The 15,012-nt window shown below is 42.4% G+C and overlaps 1 protein-coding gene across 1 annotated transcript in view; it reads left to right on the top strand.

Moving 5' to 3' along the window:
• Positions 1 to 15,012, top strand: part of nup153 (nucleoporin 153) — a 59,042-nt gene that overhangs the window by 10,028 nt on the left and 34,002 nt on the right. The window contains exons 2-6 of the mRNA XM_078414748.1: positions 1,075 to 1,279; positions 5,569 to 5,823; positions 9,716 to 9,855; positions 9,943 to 10,071; positions 13,994 to 14,110. Coding sequence (XP_078270874.1) covers positions 1,075 to 1,279; positions 5,569 to 5,823; positions 9,716 to 9,855; positions 9,943 to 10,071; positions 13,994 to 14,110 — 846 coding nt within the window. The remainder of the gene's footprint in view (positions 1 to 1,074; positions 1,280 to 5,568; positions 5,824 to 9,715; positions 9,856 to 9,942; positions 10,072 to 13,993; positions 14,111 to 15,012) is intronic.

Genomic DNA, 15,012 nt, shown 5'->3' with positions numbered 1-15,012 from the left:
CACCTTCTCTGCACCCTTTCCGGCTTGATATCTTGCTTTTCTTCGGCTTGATTTTTGGTGCGTAGGCAAGGAGACGAAGCACAGCCTGGTGATTAGATTTCCTGAAATGTGACCGAGGAGTGGAGTGGGAGGCCTTTATGGTCGAGGGTGTTTGCTCAATCCAGCGGGAAATCTAGTGAAATGCTTGATTTTGCTTGATGCAAATATAGTGTTACATATTCAACTAATCAAAGACAAAACTGATCCCAAGAAAATTATGTGCAGTGCATTGAAGATATTCAAGTATCATTTCTATTTGAAGACACTATTTATTAACAAAATTGTTTAAAGCACATTCATTCTCCAACTATGATGCATGTCAAAAGAATGACTTGCTTTCTTTTGTAGCTGAAAAACATTATCTGAGCACAAAAGGCATGAATTCATTGGAAGTAAATAGCAGTAGGCTGGGAGGCAGAAAACAAATTATAAACTTGGGCATGAAGGTGTTACACCTTCGCTTAGTCCGCCTGAACCTACCTGATCTCCCGGTTGCTAAACACTTTAATTCTCCTTCCCATTCCCACACAGACCTTTCTGTCCTAGGTCTCCTACTTTATACCATGTTAATCTTGTAGTACGCGGTAGAATCGGAATAGCAATAATAATATTTCAGTTTTGAGTTCAGATTTCTTGCAAAAGTTAAATTCTGACAAATTGTAATTTGTTAAATATCTTAACCATAAGGATGAGCGACTTTGTCAGCTGCTTTTTATTCACAAAATGCTGGAGTAACTCAGCAGGTCAGGCAGCATCTCGGGAGAGAAGGAATGGGTGACGTTTCGGGTGGAGACCCTTCTTCAGACTGAAGCTGTCAGCTGCTTGTTAGTTTCCTTCTTTATTTTGTTCTGTTCAACAAACTTTGCTTCGATGCTCCTTATCACATTAGGAATTGTTTAGTCTTTCATTTGTAATCTTTTTAGATATTTGTGAGAGCCAGTTAAGATGGAGCAACAGCAGATCTTTTTTGATTCATTGTAATTTATTGTGGTAAAGTTAAAGATCTTTTACATTTTAAAATAAATTTATCCACAGGGAATCATTGGCAGAGTTACAGATACTGTGAAGAATATAGTACCTGAATGGCTGCAGAAGTACTTTGGGCACACTTCCAAGGTAGAACCAGTCGAAGTAAAAAGATCGATCGACAATCATGATGATGATCCAGCCCTTGTAAATGAGACCCTGCCATTTGATAGTAGAAGACATAATTCAGCATCTGCACCCAATAATGCAGCAGGTAGGTTTATAATTAAATGCTTGAGTGGGTTTGTGGGGATATTTCTGTACGTAGAAAATGCATAGAGGCAATATAATTTTCAGCGGAAAAGGTTCTTCATAGGCACAGCATAGTCATAACTGAAAGTTTGTGTAAAAATTATCCCCTGCAGAAGTGACTCATTTTACTACCTGCAAGGTTGGGCCCTCTTGCGATCATGAAAATTGAATCTGATTATCTGCAAAGAATGTTATTAAGGGTTTATAGCTTGCATTTGTGTTGGATTCTTTTCAACATAGTTTTTTTTTGTTTAACTGTAATTACGTGCTTTTTTTGTTGTCGACTTGCCCTGTTCTTTGGCTCATTTTGAATTTTTTTCTTGGATGTATAAATCCCAACCCTGTAATTATTTAATCAGTGAAAACTATCTATCTATAAATAAGGAACTGCAGATGCTGGTTAATGCACAAAAAGACGCAAAGTGCTGGAGTAACTCAGCAGGTCAGGCAGCATCTCTGGAGAACAGGGATAGGCGACATTTTAGGTCGGGACCCTTCAAACCAATTGTAGGTGAGGGGAGAAGAAAGCGAGAAGAGGGGTGAGGCAGGACAAAACGGGGCAAGTAATGGGTGGATGCAGGTGAGGGAGGGGTTGATGGTTGGAACAAAGAACAGATTAAAAAAGGTAGGTGTGAGACGTGGTTGGAGTTGCGAATTACAAAGCTAGAGGGAGGAAAGTAGAGAAGGGGGAATGGAAAAATGGATGGAAATCAAGGTGGGGCACAGGAGAAGGTGAAGAAAAAGGGAGTTGGGGGGTATAAAGAGGTAGGTTGTAGGGCGGCATAATGTGATGTTACCTAAAATTGGATAATTCTATGTTCATGCCATTGGGTTGTATGCTACGCGAATGGAAATGGCAGTGCTGTTCCTCCAGTTTACATGTGGCCTCGCTCTGGCAATAGAGAAGGCCCAGGACAGAAAGGTTGGGGTGGTAATGGAAAGAAGAGTTAAAATATTTAGCAACCTAGAGATCAAATAGGCTTTGGCAGACTGAACGTAATTGTTTAGCGAAAAAGTCGCCGAGTTTACACTTGGTCTTGCTGATGTGCAGGAAGCCATCTCGGGAACACCAGATGTAGTAGATGAGGTTAGAGGAGGTATTTATATCTATTTCGAGCCATACCAGCTTTGCTTAAAATAATCTGTCTTCTCTTCTCCAATAACAGCCCCACTCTTTCATGTCAATCTTTGTATTGTAAGTATCAAACATATGAATCAGGAGCAGGACTATGTCACTCAGCCATCAAACGTGCTCTTGTCATTGAGTAAGATCTTGTTTCCCAGGTCCTTTCAAATTTTTAAACCAGGTTGATCTACCAAGTAGCTGTCCTCTTGCTGTGCAACTGGACTGCCATTGAATACAGGAGTGTTTTAAATGGCCTTCGCTGAGGGGCCAGATACATGTTGTACCCATTTCTTCTGTTTTATGCTGTCATGGCGGGCACATTTATCATTCCCCTGCTCTTTCAAAAGAGGTGATTTATCCTCAATAAAATGTGTGAATTGTAAGTGCTCTTAACTTTTATGTGTATCTTTTTAATTAAGTTGCATGAAGTAGTTGTGGGATTTATTTTCTGTTTATGAATGTCTATGGTCATGAGGTACATGGAAATTGTGAAAATGTTCTTTTGGCACCAGGAGCAGTTAGGCAGAGACTTGCTTTGCACCATCCAATACATAGTTGTTCCACCTTGCAGTAAGATTCATTGGAGACCATGGGCAAACTTTGTTAAGTTGGCCAGGCCCAGTGAGATCTGATCCAGAATGCACTGCTGCTGTAACCACAGCTCAAGCAAGCCCTCTTTAATCATGAAGGATTTTATCTGCCTTTTATTTTCTGCATTCCATTGCCCTGTTTCTAATGTCATACTACATCTTTCATTTCTTAATATGTTAATCATTATTTTCTGAGCACCCCTCTGCAAACTCTATATCTAAATCATTGATGCGCATAATGAACAGAAAATTCTGGGATGCTGCTGCCCAATTCCAACGTCACCGTAAAGTGGTTATAGAATCTCACAGTGGAAACAGGCACTTCGGCCCAACTTGCCCACACCTCCCAACATGTCCCGTCTACATTTCGCCCATATCCCTCCAAACCTATCCTATCCATGTACCTGTCTAAATGTTTCTTAAATGTTGCGATAGTACTCGTCTCAACTACCTCCTCCAACAGCTCATTCCATACACCCATCACGCTTTCTGTGAAAAAGCTACTGCTCAGGGTCCTATTACATCTTTCCCCCTCACCTTAAACCTATGTCCTCTGGTTCTTGATTCCCTGGGCAAGGGAATCTGTGCGTCGACTCAATCTATTCCTCTCCTGAGTTCTTGACCCTAACCTTCAAACCACTTCCACTACAATTCTGTCCAACACATCAATTACCTTACAGACATTTACATAGGCAAGACATAGAAGGATGCAGTCTTAATTCGGGCAGATAGGACTAGTATATATGGGCAAAAAGCTTGGCGCGGTGGCATGTTTTCTAAAGGGAAAAAAAACTGCAGATGCTGGTTTAAATCGAAGGTAGACACAAAATGCTGGAGTAACTCAGTGGGACAGGCAGCATCTCGGGAGAGAAGGAATGGGTGGCGTTTCAGGTCGACACCCATCATATTTTCTCTTCCTGTGCTGTGCAACTATGACTCTTAAATTTGTCCCTGTTACTTTTCTTTTCCTAAAATTAGTTGATTTTTCTTTCTGTCATTCATCTCATTCTTAGCAACTTCGGATTCCCCCAGAGTTGTGTGCATCAAAGTAAAGTACTGACGGAAAGGTAGCTGTCCCTTTTCTATTAATTCAGTTTCCTTTTTGGGGAGCAGGCACGGGGGAGTTGAGTCCAGCCATGATCAGCCATGCTATTGAATTGCAAGGCAGGCTTGAGGATCCAACTGGTCTGTTCCTGCCTCTATTTTCTTGTTCATATTTAAAGAACCTTTCTTGTCACCAATATATATTGTACTATGCTTTTTAACATTTCTTTTAGTAGCAGGGTAACAGTAACAGGGAAAAATTAACGTTTCTTTTAATTCGCTTCCTAAACTTTTCATTTGTGCAATTGGATTATCATGATATTTATAGGTTTATCTGTGCATTGGATAGGGTGGTGAAGAAGGCGTTTGGTATGCTTGCCTTTATAAATCAGAGCATCGAATATAGAAGTTGGGATGTAATGTTAAAATTGTACAGGGCGTTGGTGAGGCCGAATCTGGAGTATGGTGTGCAGTTCTGGTCGCCAAATTATAGGAAGGATGTCGACAAAATGGAGAGGGTACAGAGGAGATTTACTAGAATGTTGCCTGGGTTTCAGCACTTAAGCTACAGAGAGAGGTTGAATAGGTTGGGTCTTTATTCTTTGGAGCGTAGAAGGTTGAGGGGGGACTTGATAGAGGATTTTAAAATTTTAAGAGGAACGGACAGAGTTGACGTGAGTAGGCTTTTCCCTTTGAGAGTGGGGAAGATTCCAACAAGGGGACATAACTTCAGAATTGAGGGACAAAAGTTTAGGGGTAACATGAGGGGTAACTTCTTTACTCAGAGGGTGGTGGCTGTATGGAATGGGCTTCCGGTGGAAGTGGTGGAGGCAGGCTCGATTTTATTATTTAAGAGTAAATTGGATAGGTATATGGATAAGAGGGGATTAGAGGGTTATGGTCTGAGAGCAGGTATATGAGACTAGGTCAGAGAGAGTGGTCGGCGTGGACTGGTAGGGCCGAACGGGCCTGTTTCCGTGCTGTAGTTGTTATATGGTTATCTGTTCAATTCATTTCTGGATGACTTTATTTATCCACACAAAGAAACTTAAAATAACTTCCCATTGAATATATATTTTGCATGTTACTTCTATATCCATCCGTTCCAAAGCTCTTAATCTTGTTTGTCCGAATCTGCTTCTATTCCACAAACAAGTAAAAGTGGAGAACTAGATAGGTTCTTGATGAGTAAAGGTGTCAAAATTTACGGGAAGAAGACAAGAAAATGGGGTTGAGGAGGGATAAATAGATCAGTCATGATCAAATGGTGGAGCAGGCTCAATGGGCCGAATAGCCTAGGTCTGCTCTTGTGAAATTATGGATGTAATACCCTGAAATGTTCATTTTCCACTCATGTTAATTTTGGTTCTCTTTGATCTGTGTTAATTCATGACCTGAAGAGGAAACAAAAATATACAAGCTCACATTGAATTGTATCTGTGATTAGACGATAACTTCATGTCTTGCATTTCATTTCACATTTTTTTACAGTAAGCCCACCATCAAGCAAAAATGCTTTAAATTTCTCAGACATGCTACTACTGCGACCAGCTCTTAATCGAACACACTTTAATTGTGCTGCAGTAGACACACCAGCTCATGATTGTCAACCATCCACGTCCTCTCCATTTCCTATTGGGAATTCGGGATTCTCACTGGTAAAGGAAATCAAAGACACTGGTTCTCTGCATGAAGATGATAACATCTCCACAACAAGTGGTTTCTCTTCCAGAGCCTCTGATAAAGGTAAATGATTCCTCATAAATATTGCCTTTGAAAAATATGATTTTTGTGTAACTTGTGGAATCATTTATAGCTTTTGATAAAATTATACCTTGGTCATTTAGTATAATTGTTAAGATCACATGGCATTTGTTGATTAAGGTTTAAAATGAAGAGTCAATGCCCATCTATGTGAAAGATGTAATTATTTTGCTCCCTTTACGAATTCTGCCTGCTCTACTTAATTTTCCCAGCAGGCATGGAATACATTTATTGGGAATAGTAGAAATCTCTCGCTATGGTGTGACCTGTACACGTACAGTCCTAACCTGTAAATTCATGTTTAATGTGCTGGTTAAGCCTCATTTAGAATTTTGGGTGTTACTCTGTCCCATTGAGAAAAGATAGCTGAATCACTGAAATGGGTTTAGTTTAGAAATTCAGCGCGGTAACAGGCATTTCGGCTTACAGAGTCCGCACCAACCAGCAATCCCTGCACGTTAACACTACCCTACACTCACCAGGGACAATGGTACATTTATACCAAACCAATTAACCTACAAACCTGTATGTCTTTGGAGTGTGGGAGGAGACCGAACTTCTCTCAGAAAACCCATGGGGAGAATGTACAAACTCTATACAGACAGTACCCGTCATCAGGATCTCTGGCGCTGTAAGGCAGTAGCTCGACCACTGTGCCACCTAGTCACCAACAATTATTGAAGTGGTAGCCAAAATGATTGTTTTATGAGATGCGGCTAAAAAAATAATCTAATCTCTATATACAGGCTCCCTGGATAACAAATAACCTGATGATTAGTGTGGGTGTCAAGGGTTCTGGGGAGAAGGCAGGAGAATAGGGTTTGGAAGGAGAGATAGATCAGCCATTATTAAATGGCGGGGTAGACTTGATGGACCGAATGGCCTAATTCTGCTCTTATCACTAATGACCGTATAACCTGATTTATGAAATTAAACAGCACAAATTCTTCTGCACATTTTTCAAATTAGTAATAATATGTATCATGGTATTCATTAATATATGTTCCATTGGTATAATGGGTGGTGTTCGCATGATTATTGAATTGAATTAAAGAATTATATTGTGTGTATATATGTAAGAATACCATATGAGTTACAAAAGAAAGCAGATATCTGACTTGCTGTGAGTATAAGACAATAACTGCAGATGTTGGTACAAATTGAAGGTATTGATTCACAAAATGCTGGAGTGACTCAGCATGTCAGGCAGCATCTCAGCAGAGAAGGAATGGGTGACGTTTCGGGTCGAGACCCTTCTTCAGATTGATGTCGGGGGGGACGACGACGACGACAAAGGAAGGATATAGGTGGAGACAGGAAGATAGAGGGAGATCTGGGAAGGGGAGGGGAAGAGAGGGACAGAGGAACTATCTAAAGTGGGAGAAGTCGATGTTCATACCACTGGGCTGCAAGCTGCCCAGACGAAATATGAGGTGCTGTTCCTCCAATTTCCGGTGGGCCTCACTATGGCACTGGAGGAGGCCCATGACAGAAAGGTCAGACTGGGAATGGGAGGGGGAGTTGAAGTGCTCGGCCACCGGGAGACCAGTTTGGCCAACGCGGACCGAGCGCAGGTGTTGAGCGAAGCGATCGACGAGCCTGCGCTTGGTTTCACCGATGTAAATAAGTTGACATCTGGAGCAGTGGATGCAATAGATGAGGTTGGAGGAGGTGTAGGTGAACCTCTGTCTCACCTGGAAAGACTGTTTGGGTCCTTGGATGGAGTTGAGGGGGGAGGTAAAGGGACAGGTGTTGCATCTCGTGCGGTTGCAGGGGAAAGTGCCCGGGGATGGGGTGGTTTGGGTAGGAAGGGACAAGTGGACCAGGGAGTTACGGAGGGAACGGTCTCTGCAGAACGCAGAGAGGGGAGGAGATGGGAAGATATGGCCAGTTGTGGGGTCCCGTTGTAGGTGACGGAAATGTTGGCGGATGATTTGTTGGATCCGCTGGCTGGTGGGGTGGAAGGTGAGAACGAAGGGGATTCTGTCCTTGTTGCGAGTGGGGGGAGGGGGAGCAAGAGCGGAGCTGTGGGATGTAGAAGATACCCTAGTGAGAGCCTCATCTATAATGGAAAAGGGGAAGCCCCGTTTCCTGAAGAATGAGGACATCTCTGACGCCCTAGTGTGAAACACCTCATCCCGGGCGCAGATGCGGTGTAGACGGAGGAATTGGGAGTAGGGGATAGACGTTTTGCAGGAGACCGGGTGGGAAGAAGTGTAGTCCAGATAGCTGTGCGAGTCAGTGGGTTTATAGTGGATGTCAGTCATTAGTCTGTCTCCTGTGATGGAGATGGTGAGGTCCAGAAACGGGAGGGAGATGTCGGAGATAGTCCAGATATATTTATGGGCAGGATGGAAATTGGAAGTGAAGTGCATGAAGTCAGTGAGTTCTGCATGGGAACAAGAGGTAGCACCAATGCAGTCGTCGGTGTAGCGGAGGTAGAGTTCGGGGATGGGGTCGGTGTACGCCCGGAACAGGGATTGTTCGACGTACCCGACAAAGAGGCAGGCATAGCTAGGGCCCATGCGAGTGCCCATAGCTACGCCTCTGGTTTGGAGGAAGTGGGAGGAGTCAAAGGAGAAGTTGTTACGGGTAAGAACCAGCTCTGCTAGGCGGAGGAGAGTGTTGGTAGATGGGGATTGGCTGGTTCTACGGTCGAGGAGGAAACGGAGGGCTTCGAGACCATCCTTGTGGGGGATGGATGTGTAGAGTGACTGGACACCCATGGTAAAGATGAGGGAGAGGGGGCCTGGGAACCGGACGTTATCGAGGAGATGGAGAGCGTGTGAGATCACCTTGCGAACATTTCTCGGGAATGTAACCCGAGAGTTGCCCATATTCATTGATTTATGAAGCTTTTAACTTTAAGATTCGATTTACGAAGATGTTAGATTAATTTTCTGGTTGCAGGATCTTGGAACATAAGGTGTTTTAATGTAAGTAACTTGAGATTGAGCTAAAGAGGAATCTGAATGAATGGACAACACTTCAGATTGAAGGGCAACTCTGCCATCTTTACTTACCGGTTGGCTTCCTACAGTGTAAATTCTGGGTTAAATAATTTATTTTCACGCTACAGTTGTGCTTGCAGTTGAATATTTTCCTTTGCCACGGTGATATCGGTTGTAGAATTCTAAAAATTGGATTCTGAATGTCTGTACAGAAACTAGTAACGTCCCTGTGTGCGCCTTGGCTTGTGGACATAAATATATGCTAACTAATCTTAAAGTGAAATTTGTGTTGCCACTAATTTAAAAAAAAAAGTATTTGGGGTTTTTTTTAGTTGCACAAACTACAGAATTGTCTTTAGTAAAACTAAAAATAGCTAAAGGAGCATCATGTTGGGCCTTTATAGTGTCTGAATTGACCATGTACCCGGGTTGGTCTTCAGCAGTAATGTCTCAAATGATCCGCACCAGAAACATACTCCTGTGATTGAGCCAAATTGACTTTATGCCCAGGCTTTGGTAGTTGAGCATTGGGTTTCAGCTGTTCATTGAGTTCATTACTCTTCTATACCAAATCCCAGATGCCCGACTCTATTTTGGATCTGTCTCAGGTTGAGCTCTTCCCCTGTGTTGCTTCTGTAGTTTCTTTTTCCTCTTCTAGTGACAATGTCCATCGTAACACAATTCTTTCAACAATAGAACAGACTGTTGACTTTGGCACCTTCCTCGCCACATGTCTGCTAAACTAATTGGTGTTTGTGAGTAATATTACATATCTGAAGTGTTGTCCATTTGTAGAAACAAGAATAATTTAAAATATTCTAGTTCAGGATTTGTTCCACCAATAAGGCTGATCAAAGTTTAACATTTTTTAACTACTCAAATTTATCAAAAATATGAAACATTTTATTGCTTTATTAATACAGATGCGATAACTTCAAGGAATGCTTCTTTACCACCTTTGTGGTCTCCAGAGGGGGACCGCTTTCAGTCATTCCCCCAACAGCCTGCTACAAGCCTGAAAAGGCCATCTTTTAATCTCTCAGCTTTCGGAAGTTCGTCTCCAGTAAGTATATGTGATTGGATTGAATTTGTCTAATCATTACGCACACATTTACAACACTGAAATTCAAAATGGTCTTGCTTTTTGCAGTCTTTTATTAGTACATCATTATTAAATGCAAGCCAACTTGGGGATTCCCCTTTCTACCCTGGCAAGACTACATATGGTGGAGCTGCAGCAGCAGGAAGGACTCCTCAAATGCAAGGTACACCGTATCAGGTAAAGGCAATCGTGTGTTTCTTTATCGTATTTTTAAATTTTTGAACTTTTAGAAACATACTTCACAATGGGAAGAATTCTTTGAATTTTGAGAGCCCGATCAAAGGACAATATATTTTTTTAACTTTATATCAAGCCATAGGTTCACGCAGGTGGAATTATTGCAAGAGCTGTACGCTCTTTTAGTTTATTTCCAATGCAACAGGAATGGAGTAAGAAGGAACTGCAGATGCTGGTTTGCACCAAAGATGGACACAAATTGCTGGAGCAACATATGGAAGCAGAAAGTGGTGGAGTTAGGAGGCAGAGGTAGGCTTACGAATGGAGGCAGACAAACGAGAGAAAAAAGAAGGCAGGTGGAATCAAGTGAGGCAAGGATGAAGTTGGAGACCACTGATGGAAGGTGACAAATCATCCTCTACTACAGTATAATCCTCAATGCTGGTGCCCCATGAGGATGCATTCGCAGCCTCCTTTACTGTGGCTGCACAGGAGTGGGTGTATAACTATTATCAAAATGCTGGAGTAACTCAGCAGGTCACGCAGCATCTCAGGAGAGAAGGAATGGTGATGTTTCGGGTTGAGACCCTTCAGACTGAAGAAGGGTCTCGACTTGAAACGTCACCCATTCCTTCTCTCCTGTGATGCTGCCTGACCTGCTGAGTTACTCCAGCATTTTGTGAATAAATACCTTTGATTTGTACCAGCATCTGCAGTTATTTTTTTACACTAACTATTATCAAATAATGATGCAGAGTACATGATGGGGTTTGAGAACCTCGTGACCTGGTGCCAAGACAACAATAATTCCCTTGATTCCAGCGAGGCAAAGGAGATTGTTATCGGTTTCACACATTCATTGCCAGCGCCGATGTAGAAAATCTTCAAATTTTCAAATTTTTAGGAGAAAAATGTCACCAGCAACTTGTCCTGGACCATATAGAAGGAATGACCAAGAAAGCTCACCAACACCTCTACATCCTTTGAAGTTTGGCATGTCTACAACAACTCTCAGCAATTCCTACAGATGTGCCGAAGAAAGCATTTTATCAGCATGCATCACAGCATGGTTTGGGAACAGCTCCATCCACGACTGCAAGAAGTTGCAGAGTTGTGGACGTAGCCCAGACCATCACACAAACCACCTTCTCTTCCATTGACTCCATCAACACATCTCACTGCTTTGGCAAGGCCACCAACATAATCAAAGACCACCCCAGTCGCTCCCTCTTTCATCAGGGAAGAGGTGCAGAAGTGTGAAAACGCATACCTCCAGGTTCAGGGACAGTTTATTCCTGCTGTTTGTAAGGGGAAATCATGCTTGACTACTCTTCTGGAATTTTTTGAGGATGTAACTAGGACAGGGGAGAGCCGGTGGATGTGGTGTACCTCGACTTTCAGAAAGCCTTCGACAAGGTCCCACATAGGATATTAGTGGGCAAAATTAGAGCACATGGTATTGGGGGTAGGGTACTGACATGGATAGAAAATTGGTTGGCAGACAGAAAGCAAAGAGTGGGGATAAATGGGTCCCTTTCAGAATGGCAGGCAGTGACTAGTGGGGTATCGCAAGGCTTGGTGCTGGGACCGCAGCTATTTACAATATACATTAATGACTTGGATGAAGGGATTAAAAGTACAATTAGCAAATTTGCAGATGATACAAAGCTGGGTGGTAGTGTGAACTGTGAGGAAGATGATATGAGGTTATATGTTTTGATATGATCCTCCCTCATCCATCTAAATTCCAGTGTATACAAGCCTAGTCGCTCCAGTCTTTCAACATACGACAGTCCCGCCATTCCGGGAATTGACCTAGTAAACCTACGCTGCATGAGGGGAAGGAGGACCAAAATGGGTGATGTGGAGCAGAAGGGAGAGATTTGTGAAAGGGACGAGGATCGGGGGGGTGGAGAACAATTAGGAGGATCATAGAGCATGGAAACAGGCCCTTTGGCCCACCCTGTTCCTGCTGACCAAGATGTACTGGACTAGTCCCATTTGCCTGCATTTAGCCCACATCCCTCCTAAACTCTTCCTATCTTATCCATATATTTGTTTAAATGTCTTTTTAAAAGTTGGAATTGAATCTCTGTTGTACCTTCTGGCAGCTCATTTCAGAAACAGACTACCCTCAAAAATGGAAAAAAGTTGTCCCATTAGTCCCTCTTAAATGTCTCACCTCTTAAAATTAAGCCCCCTAATTTTAGTTCCCTGTGCCCAGAGAATAAGACTGAGCGTTTACTTAATCCATGTCCATCGTGATCTTGTACACCTCAATTAAGGTGAGCATTTAAACTTCTACACTCCAAAAGAAAAGTATCTCAGCCTATACAACCTCTCCCTGTGACATAAGCTCGCGAGCTTGGGTAGCATCCTGTTGAACCTCATCAACACCCTTTCCACGGAATAACTGAATAGTATACTCTAAGTGTGGTCTCTTCTATAGGGAGAAGGCAGGAGAATGGGGTTAGGAGGGAGAGATAGATTAGCTATGATTGAATGGCGGAGTAAACTTAATGGCCAAATGGCCTAATTCTGCTAATCACTTTTGACTTCATTATCCTACACACTAGAGACAATTTACAATTTTACCGAAGCCAATTAACCTACAAACCTGTCTGTCTTTGGAGTGTGGGACGAAACCGGAGCCCCAGGAAAAAGCCCATAGGGAGAACGCACAAACTCCATACAGACAGTACTTGTGGTCAATCACCCGGGTCTCTGGCACTGTAAGGCAGCAACCGTGCAGCCCTTGTAAATGTATCTATAGACATTAAAACGTAAGCAATAATCCACAAGAATTTAAATTTTTTGCCTAAACTTGTTTTAAATCTGCTTCGCATGTAAGCAGATCGGTAAGATAACAGTTATTATTTTGTAACCATGGTGAATAAATTGCTGCACAGCTTTTTCCATTTTCTCCCGATTTGTCTTGCACTGAGTGGTGATATGACACACTTTATGCGCCAAGTCAGTCTGTTACGTAGCATATTGGCAGGATCCAATTTCTTGCCTCCAGTGATCAGTCCATCTGTTCGCTGCCTGTCAACTCATTACTGTTGTGGTTCTGGTACTTGTTTTGTTTTCAGCACAAGTTGTACTGAGGAGTTTTCAGTTGGCAGCTGGCAAGATAAGTACACAAACTCTCACAAGTGCTATGATTGATGCAAGTTCTGAAGCAGTTTAACATTATGGACATTTCTTCCAGGCTGACATTTCTTGAGTCTGATTTTCTAGATATATTTAAAACTGGGATCATTAAAATGTTTAGCCATTAAGATATTTAGGGATGTTGCAGGATGGTGATCGATTATGATCATTTTGAAGCCACAAGAGGCTGAATAGCCTGTGTTCTGTACTTCAACTCCAATTTTTCGCCTAATCCTTAAAGATTAGGTAGAAAATTGGATTTGAGGTCCGGCATGATGAAACAAGCTTAATTGGACGCATGTCTACTTTGGCTCTGTTTAAGTTCTTAGTGCTAATATCTGTAGTAATAGAACCTGCCACGTTTATGATTGTGGCAGTCACTGAGAGATGTAGATATTCCATCCGAAGATAGACATAAAAAGCTGGAGTAACTCAACGGGGCAGGCAGCATCTCTGGAGAGAAGGAATGGGTGCCATTTCAGGTCGAGATTCTTCTTCAGACGAAAGAAGGGACTCAACCCGAAACTTTACCCATTCCTTCTCTCCAGAGATGCTGCCTGCCCCGCTGAGTTACTCCAGCTATTTGTGCCTGTCTTCGGTTTAAACCAGCATTTGCAGTTTCTTCCTACAAATACTAGGTATTTCATGCTTTTGATTATGATTAATTTTTGATGTGGAATGTGTGTTCCCTGGCTCTGCCATCTTTCTCCACAGAAAATAATAGTATCCTGAAGCATTGTTGAAATAAACCGATTGTTTTGAACCCTAGGTTCCAATAAGGAGACAGATGAAAGCAAAACCAGCAAGTTCAACATCTTATGGAGTGACGAGTGCCACAGCCAGACGCATTCTCCAGTCTTTAGAAAAGATGTCGAGTCCCTTGGCAGTATGTCTTCATAATTTGAATTTCAGATATTTGTTGTACTGTTTATTTTTTTTAAAGTTTGTTTGATGTTGAACGACAAATCTTTTCAACACGGATTAATCTTTTAAAGATCCTCCAGCACTTTGTGTTTTATTTTTGTGCTTTCAGGTAGTTTTTGTTTTCCTGCAAAATGAGTGCCATGTACTGGAGCCTACACAATGTTTTGGAATGTTCATTTTAAACTGGATAGAATAAAAATGTAGATGACGGGACAATCTTGGCTCAGTAAAAGAACTGATCATCGAAACGATGATGGACACAAAAAGCTGGAGTAACTCAGCAGGACAGGCGGCATTTCTGGAGAGAAAGAATGGGTGAAGTTTCGGGTCATGACCCTTCTTCGGAGGAATTCTCTGCCTCAGAAGGCAGTGGAGGCCAATTCTCTGAATGCATTCAAGAGAGAGCTAGATAGAGCTCTTAAGGATAGCGGAGTCAGGGGGTATGGGGAGAGGGCAGGAACGGGGTACTGATTGAGAATGATCAGCCATGATCACATTGAATGGTGGTGCTGGCTCGAAGGGCCGAATGGCCTCCTCCTGCACTTATTGTCTATTGAAGCATCACCCATTCCAGATGAGTTACTCCAGCTTTTTGTGTCTCCGGTTTAAACCAGCATTTGCAGTTCCTTCTTGCACTGATCATCAAAACATTGTGTTCAACCCCCAGATCGCCGGTGGGCATGGACTCGGTGGTCCGAGGGGCCTGTTTCAGCGCTGTATCTCTAAACTAAACTAAAAATGTATACTGAATGAAAGAAATGAGCAGACTGAGAACATGAGACTTTGTACAGAATGAGATGCCATTCAGTGACATCTTACGTTGGGATTGGGTATTGATATAAAGAAATGTAAAAGGAGAAGGGA

The sequence above is a fragment of the Rhinoraja longicauda genome, chromosome 2 (assembly GCF_053455715.1).
Source record: "Rhinoraja longicauda isolate Sanriku21f chromosome 2, sRhiLon1.1, whole genome shotgun sequence".
NCBI classification, from domain to species: Eukaryota; Metazoa; Chordata; class Chondrichthyes; order Rajiformes; family Arhynchobatidae; genus Rhinoraja; species Rhinoraja longicauda.
The sequence above is the reverse complement of the archived record's forward strand: the minus strand, read 5'-3'. Positions and strand labels throughout refer to the sequence as shown.